Source organism: Photinus pyralis, unplaced genomic scaffold, assembly GCF_008802855.1.
Source record: "Photinus pyralis isolate 1611_PpyrPB1 unplaced genomic scaffold, Ppyr1.3 Ppyr1.4_LG5, whole genome shotgun sequence".
Taxonomy (NCBI): Eukaryota; Metazoa; Arthropoda; class Insecta; order Coleoptera; family Lampyridae; genus Photinus; species Photinus pyralis.
Genome location: NW_022170596.1, coordinates 8,853,557 through 8,871,041, shown reverse-complemented (window position 1 = coordinate 8,871,041; position 17,485 = coordinate 8,853,557). Strand labels below are relative to the sequence as shown.

At 34.3% G+C, this 17,485-nt stretch overlaps 3 protein-coding genes and 1 non-coding gene across 5 annotated transcripts; all 4 read right to left on the bottom strand.

Annotated features, from left to right (window-relative positions):
- Positions 1–3,572: 3,572 nt before the first annotated feature.
- On the bottom strand, positions 3,573–7,339 carry LOC116171568 (E3 ubiquitin-protein ligase RNF13-like). Of its 2 annotated transcripts, XM_031488486.1 has the most exons (6): positions 7,090–7,339; positions 6,873–7,026; positions 6,755–6,824; positions 4,520–4,935; positions 4,294–4,468; positions 3,573–4,241 (listed from the first exon to the last, which is right to left on the bottom strand). In XM_031488486.1, the coding sequence occupies exons 2-6, from the start codon at positions 6,954–6,956 to the stop codon at positions 3,835–3,837; spliced, it is 1,152 nt and encodes a 383-aa protein (XP_031344346.1). In that variant the 5' UTR covers positions 6,957–7,026; positions 7,090–7,339; the 3' UTR covers positions 3,573–3,834. The 2 variants fall into 2 exon arrangements, with proteins under 2 accessions (XP_031344346.1, XP_031344345.1); XM_031488485.1 differs by having other exon boundaries at positions 6,873–7,339.
- A 1,511-nt stretch (positions 7,340–8,850) lies between these two features.
- On the bottom strand, positions 8,851–8,969 carry LOC116172872. The gene has a single exon (XR_004145791.1). It is a non-coding gene; the product is annotated as a 5S ribosomal RNA (ribosomal RNA).
- Positions 8,970–10,358: 1,389 nt separating this feature from the next.
- On the bottom strand, positions 10,359–11,804 carry LOC116172368 (60S ribosomal protein L35a). The gene is made up of 3 exons (XM_031489577.1): positions 11,710–11,804; positions 11,090–11,523; positions 10,359–10,440 (listed from the first exon to the last, which is right to left on the bottom strand). The coding sequence occupies exons 2-3, from the start codon at positions 11,519–11,521 to the stop codon at positions 10,417–10,419; spliced, it is 456 nt and encodes a 151-aa protein (XP_031345437.1). The 5' UTR covers positions 11,522–11,523; positions 11,710–11,804; the 3' UTR covers positions 10,359–10,416.
- A 2,006-nt stretch (positions 11,805–13,810) lies between these two features.
- Positions 13,811–17,485, bottom strand: LOC116171526 (dnaJ homolog subfamily C member 3). The gene is made up of 5 exons (XM_031488407.1): positions 17,273–17,485; positions 17,110–17,220; positions 16,860–17,059; positions 14,403–15,341; positions 13,811–14,349 (listed from the first exon to the last, which is right to left on the bottom strand). Exons 1-5 carry the CDS (start codon positions 17,349–17,351, stop codon positions 14,203–14,205), a joined length of 1,476 nt encoding a protein of 491 aa, XP_031344267.1. The 5' UTR covers positions 17,352–17,485; the 3' UTR covers positions 13,811–14,202.

Genomic DNA, 17,485 nt, shown 5'->3' with positions numbered 1-17,485 from the left:
AATATTAGTCCAGTCAAATAAGAAAAAATAAAAACATTAATCGGTAAAGATCTGAATTTTGGTACACATGTTCATTAGTGTTCCCTATTGGACATACTAAAAGTCCCCGTCAAAATATGTTGCGCTCGAGGCGCCATCCTGGAAAAGAGGAGCACTTCTTCAGTTTATTGCCTATATATCGGCAACAATTATTGATACGGAAAAATAGTTCAGATAAAAAATATAGTTTATTAAATTGCCCATAAAAAAGCATATTAACATTTTTTTGTATGTCCAATACTTTAGCTATAATCCGATATCGAATAGGGAATCAAGTAGCCTGAGCTCTCGAAACAGTCGCGCAGATATTTTTTTACAACTTTTTACAAATCATTAAATTCATTGAAAATTCTACCCGTATTTCTTATATATGCGAAGTCGTCGCACCCAAGCTTGGTATGAGACACGTTTAATAAGGTTTCTCATAAAACTCTCTCTCAATAGAACTTCATCTTCAATGTGAGCACTGAGTGTGGACTGGGAGCCTTCAGTGTCCGAACAGAGTCAAGGTAATTCTGAAGGTCTGATAACGATGCCGGTTTTAATATCTCTTACTAGCAGGCACGTTATACTTATGCAGATAAGGGCGTTCTTCAGCTTCAGAAATCATTTCGTTGCTTCAACACTTTTACACATTTTCGCTTATCTTTTTGAAAAAAAATGTTATGTCATTGCTAGAATGCTGTATCGCACGACGATTCTGTTCATTATTTGGCTCTGTTACAGCTATCGGTGTAGTCATAAAAAAGACGGCCTCCTTCTATAACTACGATACGGGGCCTAAACGCGTTGTGACATATTCAACGTGAGATTACAGCTAATGTACTGGAGATACAAAAAAATGTAAATACTCTTTTTTATAGGGAATTTAGTAAACTATATTTTTCATGTAAACTATTTCTTCGTATCAGTAATAATTGCCGAGACATGGGCAAAAAACTGGAAAAGTGTACTGTTTTTCCAAGATGGCGTCTCGAGCGCAACAGATTTTGACAGGGACTTTTAGTATGTTCAATAGAAAGTACCAATAAATGTGTATACCAAAATTCAGATCTTTACCAATTAATGTTTTTATTTGTCCAAAATTGCACTAATTTTACTGGACTATATATATAACGGGGGATCCGCCAAATTGATCATCCGCCAAATTGATCAAAAATTTTGTTCGGAGTAGAAAGAATTGGGACCCACACCACAAAAGTCTGCTCGGAAATGTTTGAACTTCAGAATCTCGCTTTACGGAATATTCCCGTGGCCCTGACAAAAGTTCTAGGCCGCTAAAGTTGAAATTAACTCATTTTCGCATGCGCGAATAGACCAAAAATAATGAAACTGTTAAAAAAAATTTGCCAGTAGCTCCTAGACTATAATAGCACAGATTTATTTAAATCTGTGATAATAGAATGGGGTAGCGCCATATCAGAATTCCAACAACGCCATACAGAACTAATAACAGCGTGGCGCGACGATAACTCAGTAGATGAAATACACTGTGTTCCAATAAGACTGTTGTCATTGTTATTGTTGGAACTGTGAAGTTAATTAAATTCAGTAACAAACTACTACAAGGTTTTTTTTGGGAGCTTTAGTTAAACGTTTCTGGGAAAGTAAAATAGGTAGGTTTTTGAAAATTTGAACTTAGGAGTTACTCTGAAGGCCGATTCGATGTACGATATTTTCAAAATGGCCGCACTTCCGGAAACACCGGAAGTAGATAGTAACTTCGTTATTTTAAATGGCAACCCCTATTTTTTATTCCATTTTTAGATTCTACGTGAATGATATGTCGATATCTGCCACTTATGGTTTTTAAGTTATTTTGACTTTAAGAAAAAAAATGGCGGATGCAGACGGTACCTTGATAATTGATAACTTGAGAACGCGGTTGTAGTCATGGCAACCCATTTTTATCAGTGCATATAGAGAATGAATAGAGCTTTCTTTTAGTGTACTTAAAAAAAAGTTAAGTTGCGTACAACCGCACCTATGGAGATCCAAATTTAAGAAACTTTAAAGTCTATAAACTCAGTTTTTTTAAATGGAATGACCCTGTTCTTATTATTGCATGAGATAGAGAATCGAAATTGGCATATTTTGATATTACATGTTCCTATAGCTATCTTTAACAGTTTCTGACTTATTCCCATTTTATTGAATTGACGCTATTTTTTTCGGATTTTCATTTTAGTAGTCGGCCATGATTTTAAAACAATCGAATTTTAAACAAATCTAGTGACACTAATCCGTCACCTACTGTTATAGGTGAACATAGGTTTTTCAAAAATCGAAAAATGACTCGGAGTGGTTTCACCTATTTTGGAATTTAATTGTTATTTATGGTGAAATGGACAGAATTGCGGCACGCGCTTGCCGTACATTCATTCGAACACTGGAACGAAATTGTATCAATTTTGGAAATGTTGTACCCCCAAATGCACTACAAACCGTTGAAGCACAAGTGATACAAAGCTCTACAAGAGAATATTTAAGAGAATGAATTGAATTGCAAATGCAACATTAACAAAATAAATTCAATGCAAAATATAAAAAACTTCGTTGAAACATTTTTGGTATGGAATTGTTGCTAGAACAGATATCGCATTACCTCTCTTAATTTCCAGACTTATACGTTGTTTAAGAAATTCAGTTGAACGACTCTGTCTAGATTTTTCAAAAATTTTCCGTCCTATATCCTTAACAAAAAACTTATTTACCTATTAATGAATTATTTAGACTAGAATCAATGATATTAACGAATCCATTCCTTGATTTGTTTAAAATTCGATTGTTATAAAATCATGGCCAACTACTAAAAAGAAAATGCGAAAAAATCGCATCAATTCCTAGATCAATTCAATGAAATGGGAATAAATCAGAAACTGTTAAAGATAGCTATAGGAATATGTAATATCAAAATATGCCAATTTCGATTCTCTATCTCATGCAATAATAAGAACAGGGTCATTCCATTTAAAAAAACTGAGTTTATAGACTTTAAAGTTTCTTAAATTTGGATCTCCATAAGTGCGGTTGTACGCAACTTAACTTTTTTTTAAGTACACTAAAAGAAAGCCCTATTCCATTCTCTATGCACTGTAAAAAATGGGTTGCCATGACTACAACCGTTTCAAGTAATCAATTATCAAGGTACCGTCTGCATCCGCCATTTTTTTTCTTAAAGTCAAAATAACTTAAAAACCATAAGTGGCAGATATTGACATATGGGTATCAAAAGAATTGAAATTTCACGTAGAATCCAAAAATGCAATAAAAAATACGGGTTGGCATTTTAAATAACGAAGTTACTATCTACTTTCGGTGTTTCCAGAAGTGCGGCCATTTTGAAAATATTTTACATCGATTCGGCCTTCAGAGTAACTCCTAAGTTCAAATTTTCAAAAACCTACCTATTTTACTTTCCCAGAAAGGTTTAACAAAAGCTCCCTATACAGTGTAGTGTGCTCAGTGAAATGGACAAGGATATATTTTCCAACTGGTGAGACTGTAATGGCAGTGTATTGGGAACGATATCGTTACACTTAATTTCTACATATATTCAAGTCCTCAATATACATACATTTAAATACAGAATAAAGAATTACAGTCAAATACTTCATTAAAAAAAGCAGCCAAATAATTGGAAACCTACAGCTAAATGTAAAGAGATAATCATAAGAACTAAAGTCATATCACTAAATAATAGCACCGTATTAAAGTTCCAAACGTTAACAGAAAACATACAAATTTCAATCAAATTGACCAGGTAAGAATGAAACTGATGACAAATTTCTGCACTTAATCCCCTTGCAATTGTTCTTCAACGTCCCTTAGGAGAGTAATTAGTGCAGCGGTTGAATGGTGTGATGAATCGGAAGAAGTAGATGAATCTGAATCGTCACTAGCTTCAACCTCGCCATTTATACTGTGATGTCCAGACGCCGTTACTAAGTTCACTCCGTCCGCATGCTGGGATGCAGATCGAGCAGCACGTTGAAAGGGATTCTCCGATAGAGAATCAAATGTTCCACCACTGTGCGACATTTGATTACTCGAGTTCATTAGCGGTGTAGTGTCATCCGCATCGGAATCGCTATCGGAGTTGGAGTGATGAGATTCATGCTGAGCAAACACTTTCCGTTTGCAAACAGGACAAACTCTACGATTTTTCGTTAACCAAGGATCAATACATTTACAATGGTACGCTAAAGAAAGTTAGTAAAATATTTCTCTTTATCAAACCACAATTTGAATTACCGTGCGCACAAGGTAGAACTCTTAATTTTTCTCCTTCCACATAATCATCCAGACAAATTGCGCATGTATCATATGGGTCCCCTTTGGCAAATTTACATGTGGGTATTTGATTTAAGGTAGAAGACGGCAGCCTATGCCTGCGTTGTCTTCTGCGATCTTTTATAAATTTGATAACCTAAAACCATTTGCTGCTATCATGTTGGTACAGACACAATCGTTAACTTACAATAAATATAACCATAACTATAAAACAAACCCCCACGACGATTGCGAAGGGAATTAACAATGTTGAATTAAAATTAAACGGCATCTCCGAGTTGATTATTACAAAATAATCTGGACTGCAATACATTTCCTGCAGTATTCTTCCCGTGGTCTCGCTGACGAAAACGGACGGTATGGTAATTCCGACTTTATTTTTTGCGGACATCGGTTCCAGTTCGTCCGATCCTACGTTATGTACAATGACCCCATCATATGAGGCGTTCTCCGCCATTCGAACTTTATGTTCAAATGAACAGTTTTGTGGTGAACGTGCTATTAAAACTACAAACATCCCCTTATAACCAGGTAGATCTGGAGGACTAAGCAGTGAATTACACGCATCTGGTGGATTTGCATAGACCAATATTCCCTGTAAACCTGGAAAACAAGCGACATTGCATTAGACGCCAAAGAAAAATTAATAATAAACGTGTAAACAACTATAGCAAACGAGCTCCTGGATATGCCTATAGCATGCGAAAACCAAATTTTTAAACTGGGGCTTCCAAGTGAATTGTATCAAAGTTCATTTACATACTTCATAAATAAAAAAGTTTACAATTCAGTTCATAAATTAAATTAGCCTCAACTTTTGGAATTGTGTTTATGGCTAGAGCTATGTCCATATTAAGTTAATTTTCAAAATGGCGGATTTTCAGACATTGACATCAACTTCCTTATAATAATAATAATAACTTTATTGCCCAACAGCAAAAGCCAATTACTGGACAAATTATAACAACAACAATAATAATAACAAACAATCTTATTTTAAATGGACGCCATATTTGATTTTACGTCACTCGATAGAGACAAAAATACAAAACAGCGAGACAATAAGCGAACGAATTTGGTTTCAATCACAATCGGCCATGGAATTATTGCCATAAGAAATACATTATAAACTTCGAGGCAAAAATGCAAGGTTGATTCCCAAATGAAATGCTAAGTGTTTAGTATCACTGGTTTTGTAATTTTTTCTCTATGGAGTGACTTAAAAATCCAATATGGCGGCCATGCAAAACAAGGAAGTTGATGTCAATATCTCGAAAACCGCCATTTTGAAAAAAAATTTCTATTGAATATCCATTGAATTTATCCGATCCAATCTTGCAACTTTTATTTGAAACTTTTTTTAATAACTCTTTTTGTTACTAAATATTTGAACTTTATTAAAATGGCGATTTTCACATTTTTCCAATTATCTACGAAACGAACTATTTTTTTCAAAATATCGCATTGGAATTTCCGTCAACATCAAAGACTGCACGTAAACTTTGCCAATTTAACCGAATTTGTAAATACAATAATAACAAAGATAGCCATGTTATCCTACTTAATTTAGGACACCTTGCATACACCACGATAGAGAAGTCTATTACGCACCTTACATCCTTCGGCGCAAGCGCCTCAGGGTGTAATCTTTGTGCTCAGGCAATAAAAGTAGACTTCTCTACCTTGGTATATAATGTACTATTACATAGAATCACATAAAATATTAATAATATCAACCCTAACCTTATAATGGCTTAAACAGAAATTTTGAACAATCTTGACAAGCTTGAAAACCTTTGACGCTGAGTGTAGGGAAATGTGGTATCAAACGACATAGATCTTCATGTAGATGCCGGAAGTACAATATAGGGCGTTCTATTTAAAATAAGAAAGTTGCTATCCACATCCTGTAAAACTGGAAGTGACACAATGGAGATAATATTTTCTTTTGATAGATCATGGAAAACTATGTTAGTATACACATTTTCAGATATCAATTATTAGTGGGAACGGTTTGCGTGATTACCAATACCTTAGTATTGATAAGTATCCATCTATGAATATTATTATTGTTCCGTACATATATGTTTTTATTATAAAATTTAGTTGATCGTAAGCACTTAATTCAGTAAGCATAGCAAGCATGGTTAGTAAGCTGCATAGTTTAGCTTAGGTTTTAAGCAATATTCAAGGTACCTAATTTGGCACTTAAAATAGTGACCCTCAAGCAGCGATTTGAGATAATTGCTATTAAAACACGAGTATTTTAGATAAGATATTAGGTATTTGTTTGTCAATGCACATGCAAGTTCATTAACTTTTAATTAAGCAAAAAGACCTCAAATGCGCTATAAAATGAGTCATCCTTCCTCTTTGCAATTAATTGAGTCACTCAAAAATAAAATGGAAAAGATCCATTTACCTTTATATGGTAGAGGATTTCCAAACAATGACGCTTTATCCCTAAATTCTTCTGCTATGTACCGGCCATCCTGAAAATCAACGTATAACACAAAGTTAACATTAATAAGGTTACTTACGATAGGTAGTACCAAAACATCTGATGTTACGTACTTCAGTATGCATATAAATATAGACACCGAGTAAAATAAAAGGTGTTCCATAGCGATCGAGGCCTATTACATTCCAAAGATCAACTTTTCGAATACAATAATTTCATATTATCTGTAATGTCTGCACAAGTACATTGAGTAAAAGTAGCAACTAGATAGACTAATTACAATAACGTTTACGTACTTAGATTAAAATGGATTTACAAACGATAAATACAATGTAGACACTGTCAAATGATTAACCTTCAATATTACGTCGTTATGGGCAACATTAAAAGATATATCTTTTGATGCGGATATTGCTCATGATTATTAGATCGTCCCGAACTTTATGCAACGATAATGAGCTTTGTTGTTTTACGTAAAATCTTGTAAAATTGTAAATTAACTTATAAATAGATTTCAATTTGACAAATAGATTGAAAACAAGATAATTAAATGTCAACATTTTAAACAAAAATTCCCCACAAAATTTGCACACCCTGTTCAATGTACAGTATGCGTCGTACATAAAAGGCTCAAAAGCTGTTCACAAATAATCGATAAAAATGAAAAAGGTGCAGTACCGATTGTCGCTTTGGCCAAATGATTTCACCGTAATATTAACCGTAGAAATTGTCTAAGAGTAGCAGTGATATATACTCAAAGGTGGCTAAACTATTTGAAAAGAACTTAATTTTTGTATTTTAAATAAATATATTACATCTATTTTATATATTGTATTTATATTAATTTTTCGTATGTATTTGAAAAATGGGTACCAAAAAAAAACAAATAAACTTAAACCATCTATAAACAACCCATAAGCGGGATACACAATGCTTAAATTAAGTTTTACTTCTAAGGTTTTATTTCAGTGAGCTTGGATAATATTTAATTGATGATGATGATAATTGATGATAGATCCTACAAGTAAAAAATAAGATGAGAGAACATAACGGTGGTGGGAAATAGCATAGCAAGCGACGGATGTCACCATCATATTAAGTATGTACTTCCTTTGCGCTGGTCAGTATACGACTTATCATAAAACAGAAAAGCCGGTGTCAGTTTTATTTTATTACGTCATTGCCAATGATAACGCTTTTCCCCCCAATCTTATCACTTTCTTTTTATCCATTTCCGTCTTTTGCTCTTTTAATGCAAGGTTCTCTCCTTTTATTTTTACTCGTAGATCACAAATATCGAATATTTTTGTATTTTTCCAAAGAGGAGACTCTCGGAGTACAACTACTCAAAACGTTCCTTTTTTTTTTAAATTATTACCGCTACCCTTCCACATTCCTCTGGTAAATTTTTAAATCCATATAGGTCGATGCCCCACATTGCAAATTCGATTGTTTATTTATCTTTTTTGAGATTTATATTGAAATTTCGTAGTGTGTTCTGCTGGGATTTGCCCTCGTAGGGGTGGGAAAGAATAACCCTACGTCCCTACCACAGAGAAATAATACCGTGTGTCGTGGAAGGAAAGTCAGTAGCGTTGAAGTTTGGAAAACGAAGGGTGTTTGTAGAATAACAATCACAAGTTTCTTCTATTTCATTGATCGGAGGTATCCATGGTGTGTGATGAACTCATAATAGGGTAGACGTAGAATAAAGTCTCCATAAGCCAGAAGATGACCGTTGGTCGAAACTAATCGCTTTAATAACGGGCGATCAAAAATGAGTTCTGATGTCGAGTCGCCTTTGGAAATTCAAGTTAAGTACGATTTCCCATGTAAACAAAAATTCCAAAGGTGACTCGACAGCAATTCATTTTTGATCGCATGGCACGTGCTTTTATAATTAAAATTAGTAAGAAATGGTAAGTAAGGTTTTGTGTTTAAATATTTTTTTTCGGCAAAACTAAATTAATTTTAATTAACAATTGCAATTATTAATTAAGGCATGCCTTGTGACATTAAAATAAAATCTAAAATCAATAGAAAAAAATTTTAAAAAAAGACAACGGCACGCGGTGTTCCCAAGCGGTCACCCATCCAAGTACTGACCGCGCCCGACGTTGCTTAACTTCGGTGATCGGACGAGAACCGGTGTTTTCAACGTGGTATGGCCGTTGTCGAAAAAATTATTATTCTAATAAGGGAAACAAAACAATTGTAGAAAACTTTCTTTTAAAAAACCCGCACACGAAAATTACAAAAGCGACGCGAATTTCGCAATTTGAGGCTTTAACCACTTTAAAAGATCGTTAAACAATTGTCGCATGCATGACTGCAAATGCCTCATGATCGCAGACGGAAGATCGAGGGGAAGATAAGTTGAGTCAAAAAAAGATGCACCAATAAACGATAGAGAGAATCCAAAACAAACCAATTCTCACTTATTTTATATTGCCTTTATACTATAACTTATGTACCTAAGTAGGTACAAATTAAAAAAATCACCGTAATTAATAATCGTTTTTTTGAACAATTTAGGGTTTAGTAATAGTTGTTCAAACGGAAATAAAATTTTTTTTCACCAATAAATTTCTTATTTTTGTCAAATTAAAGAAATAGGCACGTACATACATATAAGTTATCACTTATCAGTATATGTTTGATATGAAAAAAATTAAGACAAATAGGGAAAACCGTTATTCAGTCTTGAAAATATGGATTATAGAATACTGTGCTATAGACAAGTAGGCCGTGCGAATATATAATTCATATTTCAAGAAATTCTCAAAATTACAGTATTTAATAGAATTGATTTATATTTGATATTGATTACAGAGACATATAAGCTATAATTCTAGAGTTTAGTCCCTGTAATCAATATAAAATATAACTCAATCTAAAGCCTGAGTAAACCATGGACATTGATTTGAGCGAGATTTAAGATATAGGTACGTGAGATTCTATTAAAATACATGTTGTGAAAATGTGACAGATTTAAATCTGTGATATTCCACGGCTTGCCTGTATATTTAATCCACATTTTCAAGATTGAAAAACGTTTTTCATGTCAAACATTTTAATTAGAAAAAAATAAGGAATTTATTGGTGCATAAATGATATTCGATTTGAAAAACAGTTTGTCGCTGTGTCTTAAAAACTAAGCTATGAAACAATACCCCCTTTATTTTTTGTGAATAAGTTAGGATCCTACCCACAGATGTGTGTAGCTATCCTAGTTCTTAACATTCGCTTGAGAATGCCAAAAACAAAGTTTTGTAGATTCTAAAGGATCTAAATTTCTGGTGAAATACCCTGCGCCTTCTTAGAACATTTTAATGCAAGATACCTGTTAACCGTCCAGTACTCTTAAAACTGTCATACTAAATTTGAAAACTCATTTATGAATTTGTGGTTATCAAATAGGCCAAAGTATATTATTTTGTACTTTGAATGTCTTTATAACAATATGCTGTAACTGATTGATCCTAAAACAGCATCTTAGAGCTTTATATACCTAAAAGTAAATTTGTTTTGAAACAATTGATATTTGAAAATACAGAAGAGAAAATAAAAAACAGAAATACTTTTTTTATTTATTTTATAACAATTAGTTAGATTGGAATTTCTTAAATCCTAGATGGGTACAGCATCTGTAACAATAAAAATAAATTAGTTCAAATTTCACTTTGCAAGTTGTATAGTTTCAAAATAATGTTTTGGTCTCTTTCTCAGTGAAAAATTTTCCACATTTGTTTCAGTTTTCAAATGTCTTAAACCATCATAGAAGAGACAGACTGAATGACTACAAATTACAAAAATAACGGGCAATCAAAAAAAGGATTGTTGAATTGCCTTTGGAAGTTCAAGTAAAATATGACTTCCATGTAAACAAAAATTTCAAAGATCGACAGTAACCCTTTTTTGATCAGACAGTATTATGAAGTCCTTATTTGTGTTAATTTGAATAAGGGTGAAAAGTAATTAATAACGCTTTCGCTATCTAAATATTACGATCAGAATATTGCACCAACAAATTGTATGAAGAAAATAACATTAAAGGGATAAATTGGCTAAAAATAATGGGTGTGTTCACCAGACAGAGCACTTCATAGACGCTACCTAAAGGCGGAAGTTACTGTCTGATAGCACTGTCGAGGTATACATTCCACCGTAAATCAGACGTACAGTGGTATTTACACCTTCACAGTGCTACCACACTGCAACTCGCACGAGAAATCTTGCTAGAGTATTCCTGCCTTTTGGTAGCGCTTCGTCTGGTAAACGTAAAGCATTACTTACAATTCTGATACGACGTCCCATTGCTTTTCCGGGCAAATTTCTCTTGAATTTAGCTCTGACGGCGCCAGTACAACCGTGAGGACGGGTAACTTTACCCCAAATCGCACGCACCTTCGACTTCTTCGTTTTTGGTTTTCCGGGAACACAAGTTTTGTTTTTTGCCTTGTAAACGTAAACACACTTCTTTCCTACGTAAAACAAGCTATCATCCTTCGTACGTGCGCCTTCAACTTTCAAAAGGGCGGTATTTTCATGCTGGTTTCTAAGTCCTCTTTTATAACCTGTAAAAACTGCTTTAGCGTATAAACGTCCGTGTCGCAGGAAGGGCCGTTTCGTGATTACAGGTTTGTCTGTTGCGGGAGACTTCGGTTTCGCGGCCCTTACTTTCTTCTCCTTCGTCTTTTTAACCTCGCTCGCAGCTGTATCGGCCATCGCTAAAAACACACATGCAAAAGTAATAAGATTAATCAATCAACATCCTTTCATAAAATGGAAGCATTAACAATGTTTTTGGAAAATATTCAATAATGTGATTTAGCTTTATGTGAAACGGTATAATTTTGAACGTTAATGAGAAATTTATTAATTTTTTCCGATATTCAGAAGAAAATCTTACGTACCTACTTCGCGGATATACACAATAGAGAAATTTTATGTTGGGAAAACTAAAACCACTAACGTTGGTAACATTGTCGAAAGCACGTCATAACTTTGGTCGCATTCAACTTTCACCAACGATCTGTTTATAGGATTTTTGGAGTTGTTCGCGCAATTTTAATCAACATTGAACATGCGGTCTATATAGACTTGGGTCGGGTCAGCTCGTTCTTCATATTTATAGAAAACAAAGTGTCGGAACTGGGTACTACTTGCAATAGGAAAATGGACTCGGCCACACGTGTCAGTGTCAAATTATTTCAAATGCGAATATCGCAAAACCCGACTGTTGGAAGCGAGGTAGACACAAAGCGAAATTAATTGATCTGGACCTTGTGCCTAAATTAGTGACTTCAAAGCCAAAGCAAAGAGTAATGATTAATCTTTGATACTGGTAGGCTTTATAACGGAATGTCGGAAAAAGGATACCTATATTTGTTGATCTGGACCAGATGCATCTGTCAGAGTTAATACTTTAAAGTAAGCTGTGCTTTAAATGCGAATATCTGGAGGACAGAATGCCAAAAGGAAATCATGGCAAAAAAGATACGAAACTCTAAAATTACAGTTGCAACTGTAAATAACTCAACATAATACAGAGCTATGTGGAACTTGATGTGAGATTGTCGCCATGCGAAAGAAGTGTTCTGAAATTACTTGTGGGAATACTTTCTGGGCACTAGTAGGTAAACTAAACATAGCACATGTACCCAATGGGTTTGGTAGAATCATCGTATCTTGGAGAGGAATTAATGTCCTGTTCTAGTCCACCTGAGACCAGGGGTTGGAACCCATATGACATATAGGTTCCGGGGCCGCACTATATATAGTTAGAATTATTTTTTAAGTCTTTCGGTACCAATTCTGTGGCGTTAATAATTTACGGTTTTGGTTCCAGTTGTAGTTTTTTTTTCGAATTTTAAACGGGTTTCAACATAAATAAATAAAATCATTAAAAAAATATATAAATTATTATTAATTATAAAAAATAAATAATAACTACACAAAATTAAAGTACATTGTTCTTTTGCGTATCCATAATTGAAACTTATTTTTAGCTTATGCGTTCGTTGCACCTCTTTTAACACTCAACGTTTTTCTTTTCTTCAGCATTAGTTTCAACCATTTATTGCTGCTATCCTCATACACTCACCTCTTCAACCATCTTACTTTTTACCTCTTTTTGATTGATTTATTAGTCACTCTAAAATATTGTAACGGAAACGCTCCAGACATGACGTCGCCTTTGGCGCTCTGGAATTTTCTACGCGCGCGATAGTGGGATTTGTGTAGGAATATTCGAGAATGTACGCGGATGTTCGGGACTTACATTGCTTGCGTGTATAAATGGTTGCGGACCGAACATCGCAGCAGTTTTACTACCGAATGAGATCGAGCGCGGAAATATAAATTGCGAAGTGTGTGTGATATAAATAATCGATATAAATTGTACGGTTTTTATAGTGTTTTGGTTTTGTTTAATAAATATTGATATAAATCGAACCCGAATTTAATAAATCACGTTACAATATTTTAAGATTGAGTTAGTTGTGATAGATCGTAGTGTCCCCAAATAAGTTATTGAGGTGATCCTCTTAGCTTGAACGCATGATATATGTAGCAGGTTGAGGTCACGTCACACTACACAGTGTAACAGATATCCATCTCCATCGAGGATATAGATGCAATCCTGTTTGGGAATAACAGACTACCTCTTCTTTGAAAGCAGTATCCCATGATCTACACAAGTTAGAGTTAAAGCACCTACCCAGTTATTGCAAACAAATTGTCTAGTTCACATGTTTAAATTTGTTTACAAAACCATTTCTTCTCTTAAAAAACATCTAAAAGATGAAGAGAGAAAAAGAATGAAATAAAAAATCAATTTTGAGGTTGAACGAAAATGTATTTGAGGTGTTTATATTTATAAAGCATATTTGTGTGAAATTAGCAAATGTAAGATATGGCAACGGTAAACCCCATAGATCTCGATGTGGTAAGAGTACAAGAATGATTTTTTCATAAATTGGATTTCCAATTTTTTAGGGAAGGAACAAAGAACAATGGAGCGAATCTTCTTTTATTTGTTAAACTAAATTAAATCAATACCTAATTGATATTAACACAAACTGAAAAATGAACATTTGATTACAAAACAATGGTTTTCACGAGCCTTTATGAGAAATCATTCATCTTGTAGTCATTATACACTAATGCAACAACTGTGCAGAATCAGTGATTTTGACCTGTAAACCTAATCAGTAAGCGTACGAATCAAAATGTATATCAGAGATTTGTATCACTAATGTTTAATAAATAATATTTAATAAAAAGTATGTATGTACAATGTGTTTTGCAATATATACATAATAATGATTGAGAGTCTCATCACTGCTTTACACTCGTGTTCCAATTTACTAAGATCTTTAGTACATTTCACTAAACATTGATCAGCATCAATTAAAGTGAAAACGAAATTGGAACGGACTACCGTGGAAACCTTGAAAATGATGAAAATTAGGCATATTTGATCTACCAGATTCAGGATCTAGAGGATCTTCACCATTATCAAACTGCCTTCGTTTCTCATCATTGGTCAACACCTAAAATTTGTTTTATTAATCACTTACAGTAGGTACCATATAAGTAAACTTACTTCTTTGGCAGCCGCGATATCAATAAATTTCTTCTCTGCAATTTTTTTCATTTTCTCATCAGTTTGGTAGTTATCTGGGTGCCATTTTTGGGCCATTTTTCTATACGCTTTCACTATGTCCTTTTTTGATGCAGATCTTTTCACTTCCAAAATTTTATAATAGTCTCTTCTTTCGGACTGATGCTGCAATTTCTTGGCCCTTTCTAGCCCTTCCTTCGCTCGATCATAATGTTGGTCACGTTCCAACGCTGACTTATAGTCCCTAATGGCATCGTCATACATTTCAGTTTGAAGATACGCTTCGGCTCTATCACAGTAAATGCTCGCGTCCGAATTTAAATCTAAGGCTTCTCCACAAACGCTAATAGCCTCGGCACTTTGTTCGTCCTTCATGTAACACTTGCACAAAAGTCGTTTCCCTTCGAACATGATCATCCTTACTTCTTTCTCAACATTTAAAACTTTTTGCGCCGATGATATACAATTCTGAAAATTATTCTCTTCGATGCTAGTCTCGGCATCAGAAATAAATTTTTCCACCTTCTTGATCTTCTTGTAAAAACTAAAGCAGTCCTTGTGTTCGGGATCCAATTTAAGGCATTCTCTGATAGACTTCAAGGCATCTGTCGCATGTCCAAGCTGATACAATAAATTGGACAGCGTTAGATAGCCATGAGTATTATCCGACTGCAGCTTTGTGGACGCCCTAATGTCGGCTATGGCGGATAGGAGATCTTCATTTTCTAAATGTATTTCGGCACGAAGTTCGAATAAATCCGAAGCCCATGGACTTATGTTTATCACTTCAGATAATAACGCAATTGCGTTTCCAAAATCACCTCTGCTGTAATACAAGTCCGCCATCTGTTTCTGTTCGGTTGCGGGCTGAATCCGTTGTATTAATTCATTGGCGTCCGCGTTGTACGGATCTATTTGCAGCTGGAAAGACGTAAGTGTGACAAATTGAAATACAAAGTGAGCTATGCTAACATAACTATTGCTCTTCTAGTATAAAAACAGTCATGTCAATCATCGCAGGTGCCCACTGCAAAAGTGGTAAGTTGTACACAAATTATGCTATACATTTTCATCTCTATCTAGCCCATTATAAGAAAAACACATACGTTTTGCAGTGGGAGGCTACCTGCCACTGTTTTTATACTAGACCACGTATAAGTAATACATTTAATTACTGTATAGCAACCAATGTTTGGTGGCGTTATATGGTGCATTATAAGACAAAATTACTTTCCAAACCACTGTAAGGTCTTTTTACAAAAAAAAGGACTGATGGTTCAACATTCTGTTTGGGAAATATATCCCCTAAAAGTCCAACATTTAGTCATTTTCTCACTTAACATAAGATATATGAAGGACTAGGTAATGCCCACAATAATCCAAAAATCAAGTATTTATCTCGTAATTTGGTCCATGTAATCAAAGAATTATGACCAGCAAACATTTTGAAAGGTGTTGAGTTGTTGAGTATTGACCTCGATTTTGACTACTATAATCAAAAGTAAAAAGCATATAGAGTGCCTCAGTCAAGTAAAATTGCAGGGATGGAGAAGTTAAATGACTAATGCTTTAACCTTCGCTATGGTTTGGAAAAGTTGAAACCAAAAACTGTTGAACAGCTGGCGTACTACACCAACTATTGTCTTTTGTTTCCAAGGCATTCTAATAAAATTTAATAATTACACATTTTAATCAAAAAACGATGCAAAAGTAAGTTTTATTCACCATTATGAAAACTAAAAATCAGACTGAACCCCGTGCGTTATCACGCCTAAGTTACGGGAAAAGGTCATACAGTTCATGATACGCCATATGGTCGTGATGTTATATTCTAATCCTAATCCATTTACAATGTGTGACACAAACTACTGTACCAATGGCTATATTATAGATGTAACATGAATGTGGGTGATATTATGAGTATAAAAAACAATTGATTAAGTAGTATTTTCCTATTATCCACGATGGTAATATCACTCACAATTATTAAGACTAGTTTTTGGGCATTTTCCAAAAAATAAATTGCGCTATTACAAGCGTTTTTAAGTAAGTTCCTATTGGAGCTCACATTTATCTTAATCTCCACATGCAACAGTACCTACTAAAGTTATCCTCACAATTTCACTTGATCTGGGACACCCTATTATATATCAAAAGACAAACAAGGGATAGAATCATGGTGTACATATTTTAAAATTGGTAGAACTCGCCTTAAAAAAATAGAATTAATAGCTATAATTACTGGAAATACAGGTATTAACAGCTAGAGCTGTGTAATTTAGCCACTGCTGTACCTATCTAGAATTAACTTCAGGGAGGCAGTGTTGATAGCACTACACTCCTTAGCAACAATTTAATATTAGTTTTACGTTATAAGTGCCACAGCCCAATTTTTGGGGCTTACAACGTGGGCTCGTCGCACGGTACTCAGTGACTTACCACATTATAAAAATCCAATTGTGCTAAATCGTAATTTGCTAACTTCAGATGGAGATTTCCTCTACTAACTCTAGCCGCTAGAAAATCGGGTTTCAACTCTAACACTTGATCTAAATCACTCAGTGCATTTTTTGCCTTTCCTAACGCTAAGTACACTGTGCCTCTTTTAAAATACGTCAGATAATTCGAAGGATCTCCCTCTGTAATATACGAAACATTAATATCAGATGCAAGTCGATTAATACCTTACCCACTGCTGCGTGATAATGTGTGAGTGCGTCAGACAGTTGTCCTCTCGCTAAAAATTGTTTACCTAATTCTAGATGATTGTTAATTTCATTTTGAGTCGCAGAATTCGTAACTGAAAGTAAAGGTATCACTTTGCAATCGAGGAGGTTAAGAAATAAGGTTACCTTCGAATAGAACTTCTAAAATTAACAATAATAAATAAGGCGACGTTTTAAACCAAAAATTCTTTTGCAAAACGTCCATATCTCACAATTGCACTATCGTTTCTTACGTATATATATACTAACTGGTGTATTTTTCTTTAAATCTCTTCATCATATTTCATTAGACTGATTACCAGTGGAATAACTTCTTTTTGTCGTGGTTTCTCGTCATTG

Coding starts and splice junctions, on each gene's coding strand:
- LOC116171568 (XM_031488485.1), bottom strand. CDS start 6,956: ATGGAACACCTTTTATTTTACTCGGTGTCTATATTTATATGCATACTG. Junction 4,469..4,519: donor TAGTTATGGTTATATTTATT/GTAAGTTAACGA, acceptor AAATGGTTTTAG/GTTATCAAATTTATAAAAGA. Junction 4,242..4,293: donor AGTTCTACCTTGTGCGCACG/GTAATTCAAATT, acceptor AACTTTCTTTAG/CGTACCATTGTAAATGTATT.
- LOC116171526 (XM_031488407.1), bottom strand. CDS start 17,351: ATGGACGTTTTGCAAAAGAATTTTTGGTTTAAAACGTCGCCTTATTTA. Junction 15,342..16,859: donor AATTGGATTTTTATAATGTG/GTAAGTCACTGA, acceptor ACGTCTTTCCAG/CTGCAAATAGATCCGTACAA. Junction 14,350..14,402: donor ATATCGCGGCTGCCAAAGAA/GTAAGTTTACTT, acceptor AACAAATTTTAG/GTGTTGACCAATGATGAGAA.
- LOC116172368 (XM_031489577.1), bottom strand. CDS start 11,521: ATGGCCGATACAGCTGCGAGCGAGGTTAAAAAGACGAAGGAGAAGAAA. Junction 10,441..11,089: donor TGGGACGTCGTATCAGAATT/GTAAGTAATGCT, acceptor TTATTGTTACAG/ATGCTGTACCCATCTAGGAT.